At 37.5% G+C, this 21,850-nt stretch overlaps 1 protein-coding gene across 1 annotated transcript in view; it reads right to left on the bottom strand.

Annotated features, from left to right (window-relative positions):
- Window positions 1-713: 713 nt before the first annotated feature.
- The window catches only part of TMA16 (translation machinery associated 16 homolog), a 34,746-nt gene continuing 13,609 nt past the window's right edge, over window positions 714-21,850 (bottom strand). Inside the window, exons 3-7 of the mRNA XM_045985280.1 lie at window positions 10,860-10,897; window positions 9,486-9,570; window positions 8,184-8,332; window positions 2,875-2,917; window positions 714-1,954 (exon numbers count right to left, since the gene is read on the bottom strand). Coding sequence (XP_045841236.1) covers window positions 1,774-1,954; window positions 2,875-2,917; window positions 8,184-8,332; window positions 9,486-9,570; window positions 10,860-10,897 — 496 coding nt within the window. The 3' untranslated portion in view covers window positions 714-1,773. The remainder of the gene's footprint in view (window positions 1,955-2,874; window positions 2,918-8,183; window positions 8,333-9,485; window positions 9,571-10,859; window positions 10,898-21,850) is intronic.

Here is a 21,850-nt window from a genome sequence, read left to right as displayed (position 1 = left end):
AAAGTGAGCTGCTTTTACTCTGTTCCATGGCCATAGCCTATAGAAGCTATCTTACAAAAACGTACTACTGACCGGAAAACAATCTATGTAAGACAGCAAAAGCTATCACTGCAGAAAAAACATGTTCTACAGAAAATGATTAAGGATCCCTCTTAAAAGCATTATTCTCTTAGGCTACTCTGGTCCAGCCAGGAGTAATATGACTGTTACTGCCACACTATTATTATATAAAATGATATATAATAAAATATGATTATGAACTACATTATCCTAAATGGCAAAGTCAAGTCATTCATTCAACAAGTATCTACCTATTCTAGTTCCAAGCAGTGTGTTTGTTGTCTTTTTTGCTTTATAGTATAGGGAAAACCAGGGACAAATGTCTGAGGAGGATGATCTGCCATATTCATAAGCTATTTTTCTAACAGTATGCCTTTTTAAATATTAGACAGGATAAAACGGTTTCTATTCTCCTTACTGTAATTTAAAATTCAGTTTTTATAGCCATTCTGAAACAAAAAAAGGACATATTCCATTGACTAAAGAGACAGAAACTTCTGAAACCTTAAAACCATACTTTTATGGAGAGTACTGAAGAAAAGCAAATTATCATCAATTAAAACACTGAAAATGAAATAATCAGAACTTTAAGAAGTAAAATTATGAAAATAAATTTTATCTTTAATTTTCAACAATAAAAAACTATTAATATTTTAAATAAATTATTAATAAGGCTTAATTGATATCTAGTTAACTTCTTTCAGCATTAATGTATATTTATTTTCTTGAAAATACGCAAATACATTTACATTGTATCCTTTAGAAAACAGCCCAAAAGATAACTACATTTAACAAGTTCTATGAAGAACACTCTAACACATCCATGTCTTTCATGATACTTTAAACACCAAATTATGTCATTTCGCCTATCTCTTAGAAGAGTAACACAAATAAATAACACAATTGCAATAACTGATTCTCTAATCATTAGTTGTTTCCAAAATTAAAATCTATCATCTTTCATGAGAAAACAGAAAGTAATATAGAGTTAACCTGAAATTATTTATCCCCTTTATCAAAAGATAACAGATTAAGTGTGGGAGGCCAACATCATGAAAATAGTCACCATTTTTTTACTTTATCATTTAACACTGGCTTAAAGATAATAAAAATAATGTATCATCTTCCTTGTGTATTTCCTAAATATACAATATGCATATTGTATAAAAGGAAATACAAGGAAATATGTATCACATTTCCTCGTCTATTTCCCAAAAATACAATCTATCATTTTCTTTATTTTACTAGGAAAGAAAATTGGTGTGATGTTCAAGAGGAAGATTAGTGAAACACTGATTACTGAAAGCCAATTTTGCTACCATCACTGCTCAAGAAATCCATAGGACCCTTTCAGCAAACACGCTGCTGTAGAAGCCCCAGAATGTGAGATCAGGGGATCCAAGGTAAACATGAGGGAAAAGATGAAACCATTTTTGTCATTATTCATATCACTCCCCCTGCCCATGAAATTTGATTAAATGGATCTTAGATTGTGTTTATCTCACTATATCTATTTTAGCAATTTAATGTAAATGAAAAGCAGCATTCATTTCTAAATGATAATCCTAACAGTTTTTGAAACTGCAAATGGGATTCTCATCATGAAAGAAGCTACATAGCGAATTCTTGTATCTACACAGTTATTTAACATAATCAGGTCAAATATAACTCGAAGCTCTCAGATTATTTCCTATTACTTCAAACAAAGGACAATTAGGCCACTGCTGTCATCTCCTCATCTGAATCACTTGATTCATCTTTTAGTTCCAGTTCCCCTAAATCTGTATCTACAGCCGTAACAGTTTTCTTCTTGCACTTCTTGGGGACCGCATCATTAGCACAAATTTTTCTCATTTTAATGTTTGGCAATTTCTTCAGATCGAAATCCCATTCCCTAAATAAATAAAAGAGACAGTATTTAGAGAGGGTGGTTGGGGTGCAAGATGGTGAAGCAGTCAATATTTAAAAACTCTGAAAGCAGCAGAACAAAGCTTATAAATTCATTACAGATTCAAATGCCCTACAAACAAACAATATATGCTTTAGGAAAAAAAAAGTCCCAAGAAGTAAGGCTTGCTTTGTCCACACACACATATTGCATCTTCTCATTAACCTACAATAGCAATAACTGCACAGAGATTTCCACATATCCCAAACTTCCATGGCAATACAGGAGTATTAGGCAGAATTGACAAGGAGGCTCTATGCCATTCATTTATTCTCCCCAACCTGAACAGTCCAGCGGGCCATACAGTATCAAGAACCTCAAAAGCAGTAACTGTATCATACCCGCAAATCTCCAAAGTGCAGTCGGAAATTATTTTTCTTTTCACACTTGGCAGAAAGTCAAAGTTTCAGTAACCAAAAACATGTTATTGTTACAAAAGAAATCATCTTCCAACCTCTGAACTTACTAGTTTTTGACAACTTAATCTTTTCTCCGGTATCACTTCTCAGGAACCATCTTTTCTAAGAGTCTAAAACAGTCTAGGGATAGAACTCTGAGCCACTGAGCCTGTTGCTGTTAGTTTATCTTTTATAAAAAATACAAACTGGGGAGGGAGAGTGAGACCAAGTTCTTTTAAGTATTAAGGTATTTAAAAGCACCACGTCACTATCATTTTAGTGTACATCAGGTGTTTCAAATAAACACAAATTAGGAAAAGTATTATTTTGATAAAAGAGAAATTTAGGTTAAAATAAACCACTGATTTTTTTTTTTAGCTCTAATGTCTAAGTTCAAAAGGAAAGAAAATTTATGTCTCATGTATTTCACAGGCAGCCTCAAGAAATTATAGAGAGAAACAGACTTACCTAAAAGTTCTCAGATTCCCAGCATTTATAATGTCTGGAATCTCTGGGGAAAAAAATAATTCATATCCATTAAGCAGTGCTCTTTAAATCACAAGATTTTATAGTTTCCTTGTTTTTATCTCAGATATAATGAATAAGTGACAGAGAGCAAGAAAATCCAAAGCCAAAACAAAATTTGGAAGCACTGCTATAATGCTATATGAAAAGTAAGTTTTACAAGTATAAAGGGCCTAGTTTAAGAGGGTGATTTAAGAGAAATGTTATTAAATAACAAATTCTAGCACAGAATCGGTAAAATAAAATAAACCTATTACTGAGATAAACCCTGTCCTTTTAATCTATGAAAGGTACCTGGCAATTTCTAATGATCAATTCCATAAAATAATATGCCAGATTTTTGGGGCACCTAGGTGGCTCAGTGGGTTAAGCCTCTGCCTTCGGCTCAGGTCATCATCCCAGGGTCCTGGGATCGAGTCCTGCATCGGGCTCTCTGCTCTGCAGGGAGCCTGCTTCCTCCTCTCTCTCTGCCTGCCTTTCTGCCTACTTGAGATCTCTGTCAAATAAATAAATAAAATCTTTAAAAAAAATAATATGCTAGATTTAAAAATATTTTTTCTTGGTGAGAAGTACTTTTTTTTTTTAAGGATTTTATTTGAGAGAGAGAGAGAGAGTGAGTGAGTGAGTGAGTGAGAGAGAACATGAGAGGGGAGTAGGTCAGAGGGAGAAGCAGACTCCCCATGGAGCTGGGAGCCTGATGTGGGACCTGATCCCGGGACTCCAGGATCATGACCTGAGCCGAAGGCAGTAGCTTAATCAACTGAGCCACCCAGACACCCGAAAAGTACAATTTTTTTTTCAAGCATATACTTCACCTTGGGAAGGTAGAGTTTATCTGAGAAGTTTAAGTATTCTTTACTACTTTTAAAAATCACGTTTTTCAAAATGTGAAAAAATTTTAAACAAACTATAATCAGTAGATGCTCAAAACAACTCAATAAACCATCTTTAATAAAAAACTAGGTATTTAATAGTTCCTCACCTTGATTATGAAGTTTACCATGAAACAACATGCATGATCATAGTTATTGGTAAAACACAAAAGGCATGTATAAAAAACTGGAATATTGCTGCAAAAAATATGGCCAATGCAGTAAAATAGTAATTAAAATCCAGAATTGTAACTATCCCTCAGAACAACATACTGCTTAAAATATAACCTATGAGAAATTATACTAGTTACCAAGCATGCTTAGATATAAACTTAAGAAAAACATGTACTGGCAACAGGCCTCTGGGGGAAAGGACGATAGACGTCCTTGAGGCCGAGCAGCTGGGGATGCCCAGCTCGCTCAGGGCGCAATGCCGCCTGCTTCAGTTTTCCGTTATTTCCCCTTGCCTAGAAAGCATCAGCAGTCAGTCAGACAATCCTTTAGTTTGGGCTTGCCTACTATAAGTCATGTACTACGTGACCAGACATATTTTGCCTTTCTTCTTACGTATCTACACGACTCATGGTCAATGTGTAATCTACTCTGGCTTCTTTGTTGGCTGTTACCAACTTTCTAATAAATATGAGACTGAGGAGTTGTTTGGGGTGACTGTCTTTTCTACTGTCACCCCCTGCTCCCATTCTCTTGCAGCTGACTTGTTTGTGCCTCATTCTTCTCCCATGTGCCGTCAGGAGGCGGCACAGAATCAATGAATGAAAAAGATAAAATAAAAAGGCTCAACACAGCTATATGCTGATTATGACAACAGTTTCAGAAAATATGAGTATGAGGGGGTCCAGTGTTTAAAAGGTGTAAATTAAACACCATTTTTAAAAAAAGAAATCCTAGTAAAATGAGTCAGAAGTAGTTATACCACAATGGAGTTAGGAAGGGGAGGTGTCAGAATCCAGTTTTCTCCAAACCTGCAGAATTCAGTAACAACTTGCCTATGTTAACAGGCCTATGTTAATTGTCAGAGATCACAACCCTTTCACCAGACACACTCCCTGACTCTGAAAGAAACACTGTGACACAGCTGAAGAATGCTGGATGGGAGTTTCTGTGCTGGCTAGCTCCATCACCAGTAAGTACCTGCTCGGCCTTGGCATGTTGTTAATTCATCTGCCTGCCACATAGTGAAGAGAGTCTAGGAGGAAAGAGCAGTAGCACAGAGACCAGCTGGGAGGCGGTTACAATGTACAGATCAAACAAGGGTGGCTTGGACTAGGGAGGTGGTAATAGTAGCAGTTTAAATTATCAGATGCAAAATACATTTTACTGACGAGCTGGATGGAGTGTGAAAGTGACTACAAGTTTCCAGCCTAAGAAACGGGGCAGATGGTGACGCTGCTGTATGACATACAGATCGTGTGGGAGTAAGTTTTAGGAGAAAAGCTGGACTTTGCTTTGGGAAATGTCAGGTCTGAGATGCCTAGAAGACATTCAAGCAGAGATTTTGAGAAACCCCACTTTGATAATGTAAGTCTAGATGTCTAGAGACACGTTAGGGTCGACAGATACAAAGTTCTCACCATTTAAGTGGTATTTAAAACCACAGACTGTGTTGAGCCTTTTTATTTTATCTTTTTCATTCATTGATTCTGTGCCGCCTCCTGACGGCACATGGGAGAAGAATGAGGCACAAACAAGTCAGCTGCAAGAGAATGGGAGCAGGGGGTGACAGTAGAAATTGGTACACGTAGAAAATAAGAAGAGTCCAAGGATGAGGACCTTGGCCCCCTAGAAAACTAGGGAAGGGCTGGGTATTCTTTATCAAATGAAAAGTGTGATAAGAAAATGAAGTCATCAGGGCACCTGGGTGGCTCAGTGGGTTAAAGCCTCTGCCTTCAGCTCAGGTCATGATCCCAGGGTCCTGGGATCGAGCCCCGCATTGGGTTCTCTTCTCAGCAGGGAGCCTGCTTCCCCACCGCCCCCCGTGACCCCGCCTGCCTCTCTGCCTACTTGTGATCTGTCAAATAAATAAATAAAATCTTAAAATTAAAAAAAAAAGAAAGAAAATGAAGTCATCATCTGTATCAAATGCCGCAGAAAAGCTGACGGAGAATCAATGCCCAGTATAGCAACTGTTCGCCTTAGCAACTTAGAGGTCATCAGTGACCACTACTCGTTGGGCGATGGAGACAACAGCTAATTGAAGTGAGTTCCAGAGAAAACACAACAGGAGGAGACAGGAGAGCAATGAACATAAACAAATTTTACGTTCTTACAAGGTAACTACCCAGTGAAAGGGACACAGACAGTAGTGCTTGAAGCTCTCCCCAAACTTCCTGTATAAGGTCGTGTCAGGCACTTTGATAAATGAAACGTCATGTAACTTTTAAACAACTGGGGATGTTGGTATACTATTTATTTATTTATTTCAATTTTTAAATTGAAGAAAACAAAACCTGGTAGAGGGGAGAGGGTTAAATAACTTGTCCTGTTATACAGTAAGTTCTAAGGGTTTAAATCACATCTCCCTAATACTACAGCTCTTTTCCATTGTTTTTTTTTCAGTGAAGAAGTTCACTTCTTAGAAATGATTAAGAGAAACTGCCAACTACTTCAGGGTTTCTAGTGTTACTACTACAGTGTAAGTGGCTGACACCAAGCTTCTGATGCTCTAGACATCCATATCAAAGACACCCTTCTCAAATAAAAATATTGCCAGCTATATAACACACTACCAGCAAAACTAGATAAGAAACCAGGACACTCTGACCCATTAAAGTTCCCTTTTAGAAAATCCTAGTAACCTAGTAAATTGCCACTCAAGTGACCCCACTTTTCCCTTCTCATGCTCTACCTCCCAGTTATGTTAATTCACCAATAAAGAATGAAACTGTGAAACCCCAGGCACCCTACCTTCACACCCTGATAAAGGTAGAGCCCCAGGTCCACACACACTCTTCTTCTCCACCCTCAACTTCCCTGTGTGGCCCCCGGTGTGCTATGGACCCTCCACGGCCTTTTGAGTAAAGAATCTTGGGTTTTGTTTTTGTTTTCTTCAAATTCACCCTAATGGTTGTTATTAGGCACATCCTGTAATCATAACCACCACAAGGGCTGTGCCAGCCACAAAAGTGGCTCTGGTTGGGGAAATACCTATGAGGGCTCAACACAAGTATTAATGGCCCAGGTGAATGCCTCAGGCATTTCTAGCTGACAGAATCGCTATCAACAGGCTGGGATCAACACAACAGTTACTTACAGGATATTTCTTTAAGGTCCTATACTTCAGTGTTGTTAATATCAGAATTTAAAAATTTGCTACTAAATATTTCATTTGTACTGTACTTATCAAGCAAATCCACATACTATAAATGCTCTAACATGGACTGAAACGGAATGTGAATGAAGTAATGTTCAGGGCCATGGCAAACTTGAGAATATATGAAGTCTAAAAGGGAAAGCTGTTACTCCACTGAAGCAGATTATGTTACCAGACCATTTGATTTTTTTTTTAAAGCTAGAAATCTACATGTTTCATGTGAAATTGCTAGATTTTCCTAGACTGACAATTAACAAGCCAATTACATACCATTTGCAGACCATGTTGCCTCTGGGTCCTCACCTGTTTGTGGGTTTTGCAAGCCTTAACTACCTTCACTAAGTGCTTTTTCTTTTTATTTTTTTTTTTAAAGATTTTATTTATTTATTTGACAGAGAGAGATCACAAGTAGGCAGAGAGGCAGGCAGAAAGAGTGAGAGGGAAGCAGGCTCCCTGCCGAGCAGAGAGCCCAACGCGGGACTCGATCCCAGGACCCTGAGATCATGACCTGAGCCTAAGGCAGTGGCTTAAACCACCGAGCCACCCAGGCGCCCCCTAAGTGCTTTTTCTTAAGATAATGTTGGTAAACTAACAACCTACTTGTCTTTAAGAATGGTAAGAAATGCTTCAATGCTAGGAATCAATGTTTGATTTCTAGTTCTTCAAGACTGACTACAACAAGGATAGCTTGGTCCTTCAAAAATTAGAAAGGTAAGAAGGGCACAGCACCTACTCTAAAGAAACGTAGCTGTAGTTAGAGATGGGCAAGTGGTAACGCCACAATAAAGCAAATCCGGAATGTGCCAGAGGGAGATGAAAATTTTACTGTCAAGGTAGAAAGATATGACATCATTATCACAAGTGACAGTTCTGAGAATGTAAGAAAAAAAAGAAATTAATAAATTTGACATACAAAAGAAAGGAAATTAAAAAGAAATTCAAACTAAATTAAATAAATAGAATAAATAAAATTAAAACTTTGAAAAGAATTACAAATCTGATATGGCTATGAATTTAGAAAGAAAAAAAGAAAATCACAGAGAACACACCAAGGCCATATCCTTCATACTGTTGTCGCTCACGCTCCATTGTCTGCTTGATGACTGTCTCCCGGGAATAGTGCCGCCTTCCCTGCCTGTCTTTGATGCTGTTATGTAATTCAATCTGTTCTAGTTCACTGCTGAATCGATTTAAATACCTGAGAAATAAGAATGCAATTTGAGTTACAGGATTATATATTTGACTTGTATTACTTCATTTAAAACAAACCCCAGCCTTCACCTATCCTTGAAATTTTTGTATACTTCTAAGTTCTTCATGTCCTCAGACTTCAGACTGTCCCTGGATAACCTGTGTCCAAAATTTCAGCAACCAGATCACTGCCTGCTATTCAATATCTCCTGAATTCCAGATCCTCATATTCAACCACCTCCTGGAAATCTCCATTTGGATGTCCCATGGAAGCTTAACCCCTCAAAAGTGAACTTGTGGCCACCACTGTCCCCATCCACCCCCCACCAAACCTGTTCCATCTCTCTGGCTCTCTACCTCAGGAAATAGTACAACCATCATTTGCCCAAGTGAACAACGTTCATGTCCTCCTTGATTCCACTTTCTCCCTTTTATGCCATACCTAAGTTTTCACTAATGATTTAGACTTTCTACCTTCTTAATATTTCTGGAATCTTCATTTCTTTTCACCATACTGCTAAAAAACATGCATATGCCAGCATCATCTCTTGCCCAGATTGCTCCATCAGCCTTTCAACAGTGTCCTGGTCAAAGCCATGTACCCTCAGGCCATCATCATTCTCGCTACTGTGACATTTCTAAGTTTTAAATATGATCATCTCAGGTACCTACTATAAAAAGCCTATGGCTCCCAATGTCCTTTGAAAAGGTCCAAACTCTTACAGTGATACTTGAGGTCCTTTGTGAACTGTACTTGTCACAATGCCCTCCTTGAACCCATTATTTTGATGATATTTAATGTCTGGCAGATCACTAAATATGTCACTCTTAACTCTGAAGCTGTTCTCTCTGCCTAAAGGGTCTTCAATAACTAACTTACCTCAATCTGCTAACCTTTACTCTTCAGAAGTCATTTTAGATATATTTCCATAAGAAGGCTTTCCTGATCCTAAGAAACTGGGTTAAGTAAAGTAACACTCTGAGGCTCAGCAATATTATAAACCTACTAGAGTGCTAAAACCAGGATGAGAATCTAAAGCCTTTTTGATAACAAAGCCCATTTACTCCTCTATAAATCCAGAATAGCAATCTGTCGCTTGAAGAACCAGGTTGGAGAATTCCCTTTTCTGCCCTTTGCTCATAACGAGCCCAGTGTTTACCTTTCAATTAATTCACAAGCATCTTTCTTGGAATATCCTACTTTTTGGGGATCAAGATGACTTTGAAACCACTGCAGTTTTTCACCTATAATACCAAGTACAAAGATAGGTTAACACCATAAATCATCACTTAAGCAATGAGTATTCATTGTACTTTCCAACATCAATGTGTCTAAAATAATATCAAAATTTATGTCAATGTTAAATATAAAGGCTTGTGTGGGCTCAAAGCTAATTAAACCAGTCTGTCAGAAAGCAAACTGGCGCATTTTAATTTGAGAGACAGGGGTGGGAGAGATGCCTTTCAGTATATATTTGTTATCCAATAAGGATGTGTAGAAAGAAAAGAAAGAAAGAAAACTTAACAGAACATGAAGTTCTAAGTATTTAAAAAGGAGGCTATATATTAAGAGCTTTATAATCCTACAAGGATTATAACATTATTATTCCTATTCACACACAAGAAAGGTTAAGTGGCCTGTCCAGGGCTTCAAATTAGTAAATATATTAACGATGCAAGATCTGTCAGATACTGTGCAAAGAGTGAATCTGACCATCAGGGTCACTTTCAGTTAGATTTCTCAAATATTACAGATCAAGAAATGGCCCTACCTTAGATATGGATGACCTATTTAGAAATACTATTGTATTATCTGTGAAAGCATAAGAGATCAGTGCTCAAGAAAAGCTGAAGACTAAACAAAAAAAAAAAAACAAAAAAAACCCCCAAAGCCTAAGAGTCACTACTTTTTTTAAGAGATTTTATTTATTTATTTGAGAGCGAGCGAACAAGAGAGAACACACCCAGGGAGAGGGAGAAGCAGACTTCCCCTTCCCACTGAGGAGAAAGCCTGACATGGAGCTCGATCCCAGGACCCGAGCTGAAGGCAGATGCTTAACGGACTGAGCCACCCAGGCGCCCCCTAAGAGTCCCTATTTTGAAGTCAGGCTTGTAAGTAAAAATTACCAACAATCTTGCCCCTCCCACCCCCCCAAAATTATTGTGACACTGAGATACAGACTGAGGATGCATGTATCCACATCACTAAATTTCTGTTTCCAAAATACTTAGGCCATAAACCTTCCTAATTCTAATGGTTAGGGAGTTAGAATTAAACTTCAGAGATAGATAAATAGACAGAAAGACAGACAGATGTAGGTAGCTAAATATAAACTAGTTTCTGAAAAACAGCTAGATATTATTAACACTTTCTAAGAGTTAATGATTGATTTTACTTTGTTTTAATTAAGTTTAGTAAAGAAAATTCCCTAAAAGAATCAAAAGAAAGACAGGCACAGAACAGAATTCACTATATATATATAACAGAATTCACTATAATTTAGTCAGAGTGTCAAATGAGAAAATCTGCTTACCAATAAGGTTGAGACGCAATGCCTTTTCATTCTTCAATCTTGAAAGAAAAGGTGCATATGTTAGAAAACTTCCAAAAAAATTTTTTAAATCTATCAAAAACAAAACAAAAACTGCCCACAAAACTTTAATTCAAGGATCACTCTTTTCTACATATGAAATTAATTTTGTTAGTGCAGAAACACTGAACACCATGCTTCTCTTCTAAGTAATTGGAACAAAATGTTACTAGAAACTTTTCTTTGGGTCTTCAGTGACTAATGACTGAAAGACACCTATAGAACAAATGAGTTTTGAAAACACAAAAAAGTTTGATTGGATTATGAACGTTCAGGTGGGTAATAGTTGTGCACAAAGGAGTAATGAATACCTTCTAGAAGATGGAGGGCAGCCACCAAGACCAAAATGCCCTAGTATCACCTTTTAAACTTCAACAGGAACAAAACAGCATCTTTACTTTTCATAATTGAAAGACTGATAATAAGGAAAAAGAACTCATTTATTCTCAGATAATAGTTTAGGTAATACCTGATTCCTATCGTTGGCATTCTAAATATTAATTCAGAAGACACCTTTGGACAGCTAGTTTTTGCCGCACTTTATGCTACTCACTAGATACAGCAATGAACAAAAAAATCTACTGTCCCTGACTAATAAAGCAGACAAGATTTACCCTCCCACTTTAACCAACTAGAAAACTGGAGAAATAAAATGAAGCCCTTTTTAATAAAAAATTTCAGGTACAGAATGGGGAAAGATATTCACAATACAAATAACTAACAGAAGACTTGCATTCAGATCATACAAACACTTCTTTACAACTTAAGAAGACAACCTAATACCAAAATGGGCAAAAGATTTTAACAGATTTTTCACCATATCAAAGACATACAATAATTAGTAAGTGCATATAAAGATACTTGAACATCATTAGTTGTCAAAATGTAGAAATTAAATAAAACTAAGATACTATCATACAACCACTAGAATTTAAAAACTGGTAATACAGCAAGTTTGAGAGGATATGGAGAGAATTTAACTCTCATACACTGGTGGTGAAAATATTAAATGATACTATCACTTTGAATAAATCAATTTCTTACATACTTAAACGTGACACCTATCATATGACCAGCAATTCTTGTATATATAAACTAAATTTTCTTATGTATTTTAACATACAATCACCATATGACCCAGCAATTCCAGTTCTAGGAACTAAAAAATGAAAACAAGTGTCCAAATACTGTACGTGAACATTCATGGCAGCTTTACTCATAATAGCAGAGGCTGAAAAATTTCTTCTTAAATGGCCAGAGTAATGTGGTCAGTCTCTATCACAACTACTGATTTCTGCCATCGTAGCCTAAAAGCAGCCACACACAATACAAAAGGAATGGGCACAGCTAGCTGTTTTCCACTAAAACTTTCTAATAAAAACTGGGGCTGGACTCTTACTTTGCAGACCCCAATAATAGCCCAGTACTGTAAATAATCCAAAAGAACATCATAGGTAAATGAATAAACAAAGTGCAGATCCACAGAAATGAATACTACTCAGTAATAAGAAAGACAACTAATATGTGAAATATATGAAGTAATATGGGTAAATTTCATAAACATTATGCGAAGAAGCTGGCATAAAAAATTACATATAATCACTTCATTTATATAAAACATTAGGAAAGACGATTCAGAACACCTACAAACCCAACAGGAGATCAAAGAGAAGAGCAGCAATTCTAGAAACAGAAAATCAACCACTTTCTAAAAGGCAGGACATGCGGAGAAGTGAATCTGAAGCAAAGGGAAGAAAGACCACGGGGGCAGGGGCTGGGTCCCAGGCAAGTGGCAGAGCAAAGGAGCACAAAATTCGAATGTTTCTAAGTCTGCTCCACTGAGGGACATCACTCCAGAGGGGAAGCGGGGATGGAGCCCTCTCAGAGACAATATAGTCTCAGGTCCCGCAGGGTCACAGAAGGATCAGGGCTAAGTGAAGCAGAGCTCGCAGGTATCAGAGCGGGAAAGCTGGCTATAGAGTCGGAGCCAAGGAGTGAGCTCTCAGCTTGGGGTTAAACTATGATCCCCAGCACAATCAGACCACTGCTCTTTGAACAGGGACCCCACAACTGGCAGATCTGGGGAAACCCACCTTCCTTCTCTGGAGGCAGGAATCTGCTGGGTTTGGAGATTCCAAATGGGGCTATGTGTCAAAAAGAGAGATGCTCGGTCACAGGCTGGGTGAACTCGGAGCAGGGCCAGAAGCCAGGGAGACGGGAGTGACTGAGCGCTTTTTTCCAAGGGTGCACTGAGGAAGGGGCCCCACCTCTCCGCTCCTCTGGGCAAGAGATTTCCGCCTTGGGCAAAGACATTTGAGAATCACTATGACAGGCCCCTCCCCCAGAAGATCAGCAAGAACATCCAGCCAAGACCAAGCTCACTGATCAAGGAGAACAGCAGAATTCCAGAGGAGAGGAAAGCAAAGCATGGAGTTCATGGCTTTCTCCCCATGATTCTTTAGTCTTGCAAAGTTATATAATTTAAAAAATTTTTTTCTTACTCTAATTTTTTTTACTTTTCCTCTTTCCATGTTTTTTTAACTAGTTTATTTTAACACTACTTTCCTTAAAAAAAAATCTTTTTAAACCTTCCTTATTACAGTCATATTTTATCCTTCACTATATCTAACTTTATTCTTTGAATACATATAGGGTGTTTTCTTCTAAAAAATTTTTGGGATATAATTTCTTCTAATAGATCAAAAATATACCCTAAATCTAGCACAGGGCTTTGTTCTAATATCCAGCCTGAGCAAATTCCCTCCACTTTCTTTTTCCAACCAACTTACCATTCTTTTTATAGAATTTTTCTAAAATTTTCATCCTTACAGTCATATTTCATCCCTTCATCGTGTTTACCCTTATTTTAGTATATATATGTTTTTCTTTCTTTAAAATTTTGGAAGGTAGTTTTCTTCCAGGAGACTAAAATACACCCGAAATCAAATGGGTAACTCTGTTCTATTCACAAGTCTAAAACATGTGTTATTTCTTAAACTTCTTTTTACCTCCATTCTTTTCCCCCGATTTAGGGTCTCTTCTGATTTGCTTAATGCACATTTTTCTGGAGTCTTTGCCACCCTTTTAGTATTTTATTCTCTCATTCATATATTCTTATCTGGATAAAATAACAAAGTGGAAAAACTCACCATAAAAAAAAGAACAAGAGGCAATACCAAAGGCCAGGGATCTAATCAATAAAGACATTGGTAATATGTCAGATCTACAGTTCAGAATGACGATTCTCAAGGTGCTAGCTGGGCTCGAAAAAGGCATGGAAGATATTAGAGAAACCCTGTGGAGAAATAAAAGCCCTTTCTGGAGAAATAAAAGAACTAAAATCCAACCAGGCTGAAATCAAAAAGCTGTTAATAAGGTGCAATCAAAAATGGAGGCTCTTACTGCTAGGATAAATGAAGCAGAAGAGAGAATTGGTGATATAAAAGACCAAATGATGGAGAATAAAGAAGCCGAGCAAAAGAGAGACAAACAACTACTGGACCACAAGGAGAGAATTCGAGAGATAAGTGATACCATAAGACGAAAAAATATTAGAATAATTGGGATTCCAGAAGTAGAAGAAAGAGAGAGACGGGGGCAGAAGGTATATTGGAGAGAATTATTGGAAAGAATTTCCCCAATATGGCAAAGGGAACAAGCATCAAAATCCAGGAGGCACAGAGAACCCACCTCAAAATCCATAAAAATAGGCCCACACCCCATCATCTAATAGTAAAACCTCCAAGTCTTAGTGACAAAGAGAAAATCCTGAAAGCAGCCTGGGAAAAGAAATCTGTAGCATACAACAGTAAACATATTAGATTGGCAGCAAACTATTCCACAGAGACCTAGCAGGCCAGAAGGAACTGGCATGATATATTCAGAGCACTAAATGAGAAAAACATGCAGCCAAGAATACTATATCCAGCTAGGCTATCATTGAAAAAAGAAGGAGAGATAAAAAGCTTCCAGGACAAACAAAAACTGAAAGAATTTGCAAACACCTACAGCTCTACAGGAAGTATTGAAAGGGGTCCTCTAAGCAAAGAGAGAGCCTAAAAGTAGTAGATCAGAAAGGTACAGAGACAATATACAGTAACAGTCACCTTACAGGCAATACAATGGCACTAAATTCATATCTCTCAATAGTTACCCTGAATGTTAATGGGCTAAATGCCCCAATCAAAAGATACAGGCTATCAGAATGGATAAAAAAACAAAACCCATCTATATGTTGCCTATAAGAAACTCATTTTAGACACGAAGACACCTCCAGATTTAAAGTGAGGGGATGGAAAACAACTTACCATGCTAATGGGCATCAGAAGAAAGCTGGGGTGTCAATCCTTCTATCAGATCAATTGGATTTTAAGCCAAAGACTATAATAAGAGATGAGGAAGGACACTATATCATACTCAAAGGGTCTGTTCAACAAGAAGATCTAACAATTTTAAATATCTATGCCCCTAACGTGGGAGCAGCCAACCATATAAACCAATTAATAACAAAATCAAAGAAACACATCAACAATAATACAATAATAGTAGGGGACTTTAACACTCCTCTCACTGAAATGGACAGATCATCCAAGCAAAAGATCAACAGGGAAATAAAGGCCTTAAATGACACACTGGACCAGATGGACATCACAGATATATTCAGAACATTTCATCCCAAAGCAACAGAATACACATTCTTCTCTAATGCACGTGGAACATTCTCCAGAACAGATCACATCCTGGATCACAAATCAGGTCTCAACCAGTACGAAAAGATTGGGATCATTCCCTGCATATTTTCAGACCACAATGCGCTGAAGCTAGCAATCAATCACAAGAGGAAAGTTGGAAAGAACTCAAACACATGGAGACTAAACGGCATCCTTCTAAAGAATGAATTGATCTACCAGGAAATTAAAGAAGAATTGAAAAAAAAATCACAGAAACAAACGATAATGAAAACACAACTGTTCAAAATCTGTGGAACACAGCAAAGGCAGCTCTGAGAGGAAAACATATAGTGATACAAGCCTTTCTCAAGAAACAAGAAAGGTTTCAAATACACAACCTAACCCTACATTTAAAGGAGCTGAAGAACAGCAAAGAAAGCCTAAACCCAGCAGAAGAGAAATAATAAAGATCAGAGAAGAAATCAATGAAATAGAAACCAAAAGAAAAACAAAAAAACAAAAAACAAAACAGTAGAATAAATCAATGAAGCTAGGAGCTGATTCTTTGAAAGAATTAATAAGACTGATAAACCCCTGGCCACACTTAGCAAAAAGAAAAGAGAAAGGACCCAAATAAATAAAATCATGAATGAAAGAGGGGAGATCACAACCAACACCAAAAAAATACAAACAATTATAGAACATATTATGAGCAACTATACACTAGCAAATTTGACAATCTGGAAGAAATGGATGCATTCCTAGAGATCTATAAAACTACCAAAACTGAACCAGGAAGAAATAGAAAACCTGAACAGACCCATAACCAGTAAGGAGATTGAAACAGTCATCAAAAATCTCCCAATAAACAAGAGCCCAGGGACAGATTCAAAGAAGAATTAATACCTAGTCTCCTGAAACTTTTCCAAAAAACAGAAATGGCAGGAAAACTTCCATTTTAAACTTCCACCATGACCTTGATCCCAAAACCAGACAAAGACCCCATCAAAAAAGAGAATTACAGATGTGAAAATTCTCATCAAAATATTAGCCAATAGGATCCAACAGTATATTAAAATGATTATTCACCAGGACCAAGTGGGATTTATTCCAGGGTTGCAAGGTCAGTTCAACATCCGCAAATCAATGTGATACATTAATAAAAGAAAGAACAAGAACCATATGATACTCTCTATAGATGCTGAAGAAGCATTTAACAAAGTACAGCATACTTTCTTGATCAAAACTCTTCAACGTGTAGGGATAGAGGGTACATACATCAATAACATCAAAGCCATCTATGAAAAAAATCCACAGCGAATATCATTCTCAATGGAGAAAACCTGAGAGCTTTTTCACTAAGGTCGGGAACATGGCAGGGATGTCCATTATCACCACTGCTTTTCAACATAATACTGGAAGTCCTAGTCTCAGCAATCAGACAACAAAAAGAAATTAAAGGCATCCAAATTGGCCAAGAAGTCAAACTCTCACTGTTTGCAGATGATATGATACTTTACGTGGAAAACTCAAAGACTCCACCCCAAATCTGCTAGAACTTGTATAGGAATTCAGTAAAGTGTCAGGGTATAAAATCAATGCACAGAAATCAGTTGCATTTCTATACACCAATAACAAGACATAAGAAAGAGAAATTAAGGAGTCAGTCCCATTTACAATTGCACCCAAAACCAAAGATACCTCTTTGATAACCAAAGAGGCAAAGAATATTTACTCAAAAAATATAAAGTACTCAGGAAAGAAATTGAGGAAGACACAAAGAAATGGAAAAATGTTCCATGCTCACGGATTGGAAGAACAAATATTGTGAAAATGTCTATGCTACCTAAAGCAATCTACAAGTTTAATGTAATCCCTATCAAAACACCATCATTTTTTTTTCAAAGGAATGGAACAAATAATCCTAAAATTTATATGGAACCAGAGAAGACCTTACATAGCCAGAGTGATGTTAAAAAAGAAAGCCAAAGTTGGTGGCATCACAATTCCAGACTTTGAGCTCTATTACAAAGCTGTCACCATCAAGACATTATAGTACTGGCACAAAAACACACATAGATCAATGGAACAGAATAGAGAGCCCAGAAATAGACCCTCAACTCTATGGTCAACTAATCTCTGACAAAGCAGGAAAGAACTTCCAATGGAAAAAGACAGTCTCTTCCACAAATGGTGTTGGGAAAACTGGACAGCCACATGAAGAAAAATGCAACTGGACCATTTCCTTACACCACACACAAAAATAGATTCAAAATGGATGAAAGACCTCAATATGAGAAAGGAATCCACCAAAATTCTTGAGGAGAACACAGGCAACAACCTCTTCTACCTCAGTTGCAGCAACTTCTTCCTAGAAACATCGCCAAAGGCAAGAGAAGCAAGGGTAAAAATGAACTACTAGGACTTCATCAAGATCAAAAGCTTTTGCACAGCAAAGGAAACAATCAACAACACCAAAAGACAACTGACAGAATGGGAGAAGAGATTCGGAAATGAAATCATATAAAAGGCTAGCCTCCAAAATCTATAATGAACTTATCCAACTCAACACCCAATGAACAAATTAATCCAATTAGGAAATGGGCAGAGGACATGAACAGACATTTCTGCAAAGAAGACATCCAAATGGCCAACAGACACATGAAAAAGTGCTCCACATCACTCGGCATCAGGGAAATGCAAATCAAAACCACAATGAGATACCACCTCACACCAGTCAGAATGGCTAAAATTAACAAGTCAGGAAATGACAGATGCTGGCAAGGATGTGGAGAAGGGGGAACCCTCTCACAATGACTGGTGGGAATGCAAGCTGGTGCAGCCACTCTGGAAAACAGCATGGAGGTTCCTCAAAAAGTTGAAAATATAGCTACCCTATGACCCAGCAATCCCACTACTGGGTATTTACCCTAAAGATACAAATGTAGTGAACTAAAGGGGCACGTGCACCCGAATGTTTACAGCAGCAACATCCACAGTAGCCTAACTATGGAAAGAACCTAGATGTCCATCAACACATGATGTGGTATATAGACACACACACACACACAGAACGGACGGAATACTATGCTGCCATCAAAAGAAATGAAATCTTGCCATTTGCAACGACATGGATGGAACTAGAGGGTTATTATGCTGAGCTAAATAAGTCAATCAGAGAAAGATAATTATCATATGATCTCCCTGATATGAGGATTAGAGAGACAAAGTGGGGGGTGTGGGGGGTAGGGAACGATAAAATGAAACAAGATGGGATCAGGAGGGAGACAAACTATAAGAGACTCTTAATCTCACTAAACAAACTGAGGGTTGCCAGGAGGAGGCGGGTAGGTAGAGGGTGGTTGGGTTTTGGACATTGGGGAGGATAGGTGCTATGCAAAGTGCTAGTGCTATGAAGTGTGTAAGCCTGACGATTCACAGACCTGTACTCCTGGGGCTAATAATACATTATATGTTAATAAAATTTTTTTTTTTTTAAATCAGAAAAGACAAATCTCATCTATCAAAGTAAAAATAAAAACAGGGGTTGCCTGAGGCTAGGGGTAGAGGGTGAGGAATGACTGAAAAGATGCATAAGGAAGTCCTCTGGAAGGATGAAAATGGCACTATACACTAATTGTCGTGGTTAGACTAATGTACTGTGAAAAGCCCAATCTGTACACTGAAAATATGACCATTTTACCGAATGCTATTTATACCTCAAAGTTGATTTTAAAAAAACAGAGAACACTCATAATAAGGGAGAAAAAAATTCATTCCTTTCAATTAAGCCTAGACAAAAGAATCTAGTTAGAAGTCAGGTTGCAATAATTCTGAATGAACTCAATGGGGCCTGAAATAGAATGGTTATCAGTTGGGATACAAAAAAGCAAAGCAATTTGAGATTAATTCTGTAAAGAGTTTCTTAGATTTTTACCCATTATGCTTAGTTTCTCTCTGTCAGTTTTCCATATTAAGACATTTTCTTTCGGTATCTAGAGTTCTTTATGGTATACCATGTAGGACATACTGTATGTGTGATAGTACATACCAAAAAATATTGCTATGCTGAGAAATCATAAAATAAAGCAAAAATAACACACAACGGCCATTTGCTGGGGCACCTGGGTGGCTCAGATGGTTGAGCATCTGACTCTTGATTTTTGGCTCAGGTCATGATATCACGGTCTGGGATAGAGCCCCTCAACAGGCTTCCTGCTTAGCAGGGAGTCTGCTTCTCCTGTCCTCCTTCAGCTCCTCCTCCTGTTCATACGCACATGCACTCTCTCTCTCAAATAAATAAACTTAAAAAAAAAAAAAAAAGCCATGTGCTTTCTGTAAATTGCACATCCCTTGAAATGCACTAGTCTCTAAAACATACTAGTTTCTTTTAATATGAATTAAAGCAATATTCCATATAGTCCTAAGTCAGAGCATTCAAATACTGAAGAAAAACCTGTTTGCACTCTTATTCTGTTGCTATTCACTCCTGCAGTATCTTGAACTAATCAGAGTCTATCAATAAGAGGCAATTTGGTTAACCTAGCAGGTCTGCTTTTGCATCCCTAACCACTAGTCAAAGGCACTACAACATAACAAATATCCTCCCTGATCTCCCCACCTACCTGTGTTTCTCCCTAAAAAGGAACTTAGGAAGTGGTACAGAGTCCTCAGTTCTATATAAAAGTATAGAAACTGGGTACTCTAAGCTACCTGGCTATCTTTGTTCCTTAGAAAACCACGTATTTTTGGTAGGCAGATAGTTCACAAAAGGTTACAGTGTCTAAAATGGTCCCCCTACTGATTCTTGTGTCTTACTTGTCATGGTCTGGTGATCCTTGAGTGTGGCTGGCTAGACCTAGAGACTTCTAACAAATAAAATAGCACAATAGCAAAGGATATCATTCTGAAATTAAGTTTCAAAGACTGCCTTCTGTCCTGGCCACCCTCTCTTGTTCTATCTCAGAGCCTTTGCTCTGTTGGAACCTAGCTACCATATTGTGAGTAGCCTATGGAGAGGCTCATATGGCAGGGATCTGATGCTCTAGCCACCAGGTAGCCATGACCTGAGGTCTGCCAATAGCCACATAAGTAAGCTAGGAAGCACCTCTCCCTATTAAGCTCTGAGATGAATGCACACCCAGCCAACATTTTAACTGCAGATTTGTGAGACTCTGAGCCAGAAGCAGTTAAGTGGCACTGGAATTCTTGACCAAAACCTGTTTCAAATTGCTCTGTCATAGAATTTCTTATGTGGCAATAGATAAATAAAGCAAGTTAAATTCAAGTTCAAGTTAAATACCGCCAGTACCATTTCTATCATCTTGCTCATCGCTGTCCCAAGAGTCTCAGTATCTTGTCACCAACCATCTCTCCAAAATATGCAACTCAGCATTTCTGTCTTGCTGGAAGTACTACTCTAGTGCAGGAAGACCAGCAGTATTTTAAGATGCTATTTGTGTTTATGCCGTTTAAATGAAATATGACTCATGGTCAATGATGCTGCTACTCAAAAAACTGACATCTATGACAATCATCTAAGCCCGTTCATAAAATACACTGGACATACTAAAACTGTGTTTGCTTCTGGAGCATAATGGTTACAGTGATGACTTCTTTAAAATAAATGAGAAAAATCTGTTTAGAACATTGCCCAAGTAGAAAAAATTAAGTAATACCTTTCAAGTCTGTACTATAAAAAAGGAGGCTTGGCCAATAATGGGACCTCCTAAGAATAAGTTATACAGGAATTACCATGTTGTTCAGTTTTATCCTTCCATAATTCTTTCACAATGCTGATTCTGTAAATCAATGCATAAAATCCTGAAAATACCTGACAGCATACAAAGACTGTAGGTTCACTGACACAAGCACTTACAGTGAACCAAAGAATTTAGTCAAATTCTAAAGCAGTATTTCCTAAAGTATTGCCATGTATACCACTGGCACTATATATAAGCTGATTTTCTAGATCTCACAGACACACAGAATTAAATCATCTTTAAACAAGCTACTTTCCCCTCCCTTTTCTTTTGATCCTCTCTAATTACATGAAGAAGAACATTTAGTTTAATGTTTACTTAATAAGTCTTCCAACCTTTGCCAAATCTTTTCAGCAAGGATAAAGCAAGCATGCCTCAGGCTCAGACCATACAGGTAAGGAAACAGTATTTATTTGTTTTTAATACAGATCAAATGTCTCCTTAAAAAAAAAAAAAAAAAGATACATAAAGGAAATAGATTCTAAAAAAATATTAAGTAAAT

This window comes from Meles meles, chromosome 2 (genome assembly GCF_922984935.1).
Source record: "Meles meles chromosome 2, mMelMel3.1 paternal haplotype, whole genome shotgun sequence".
NCBI lineage: Eukaryota > Metazoa > Chordata > Mammalia > Carnivora > Mustelidae > Meles > Meles meles.
Note: the sequence above shows the minus strand (reverse complement) of the source record. Positions and strands in the feature narration are given on the sequence as shown.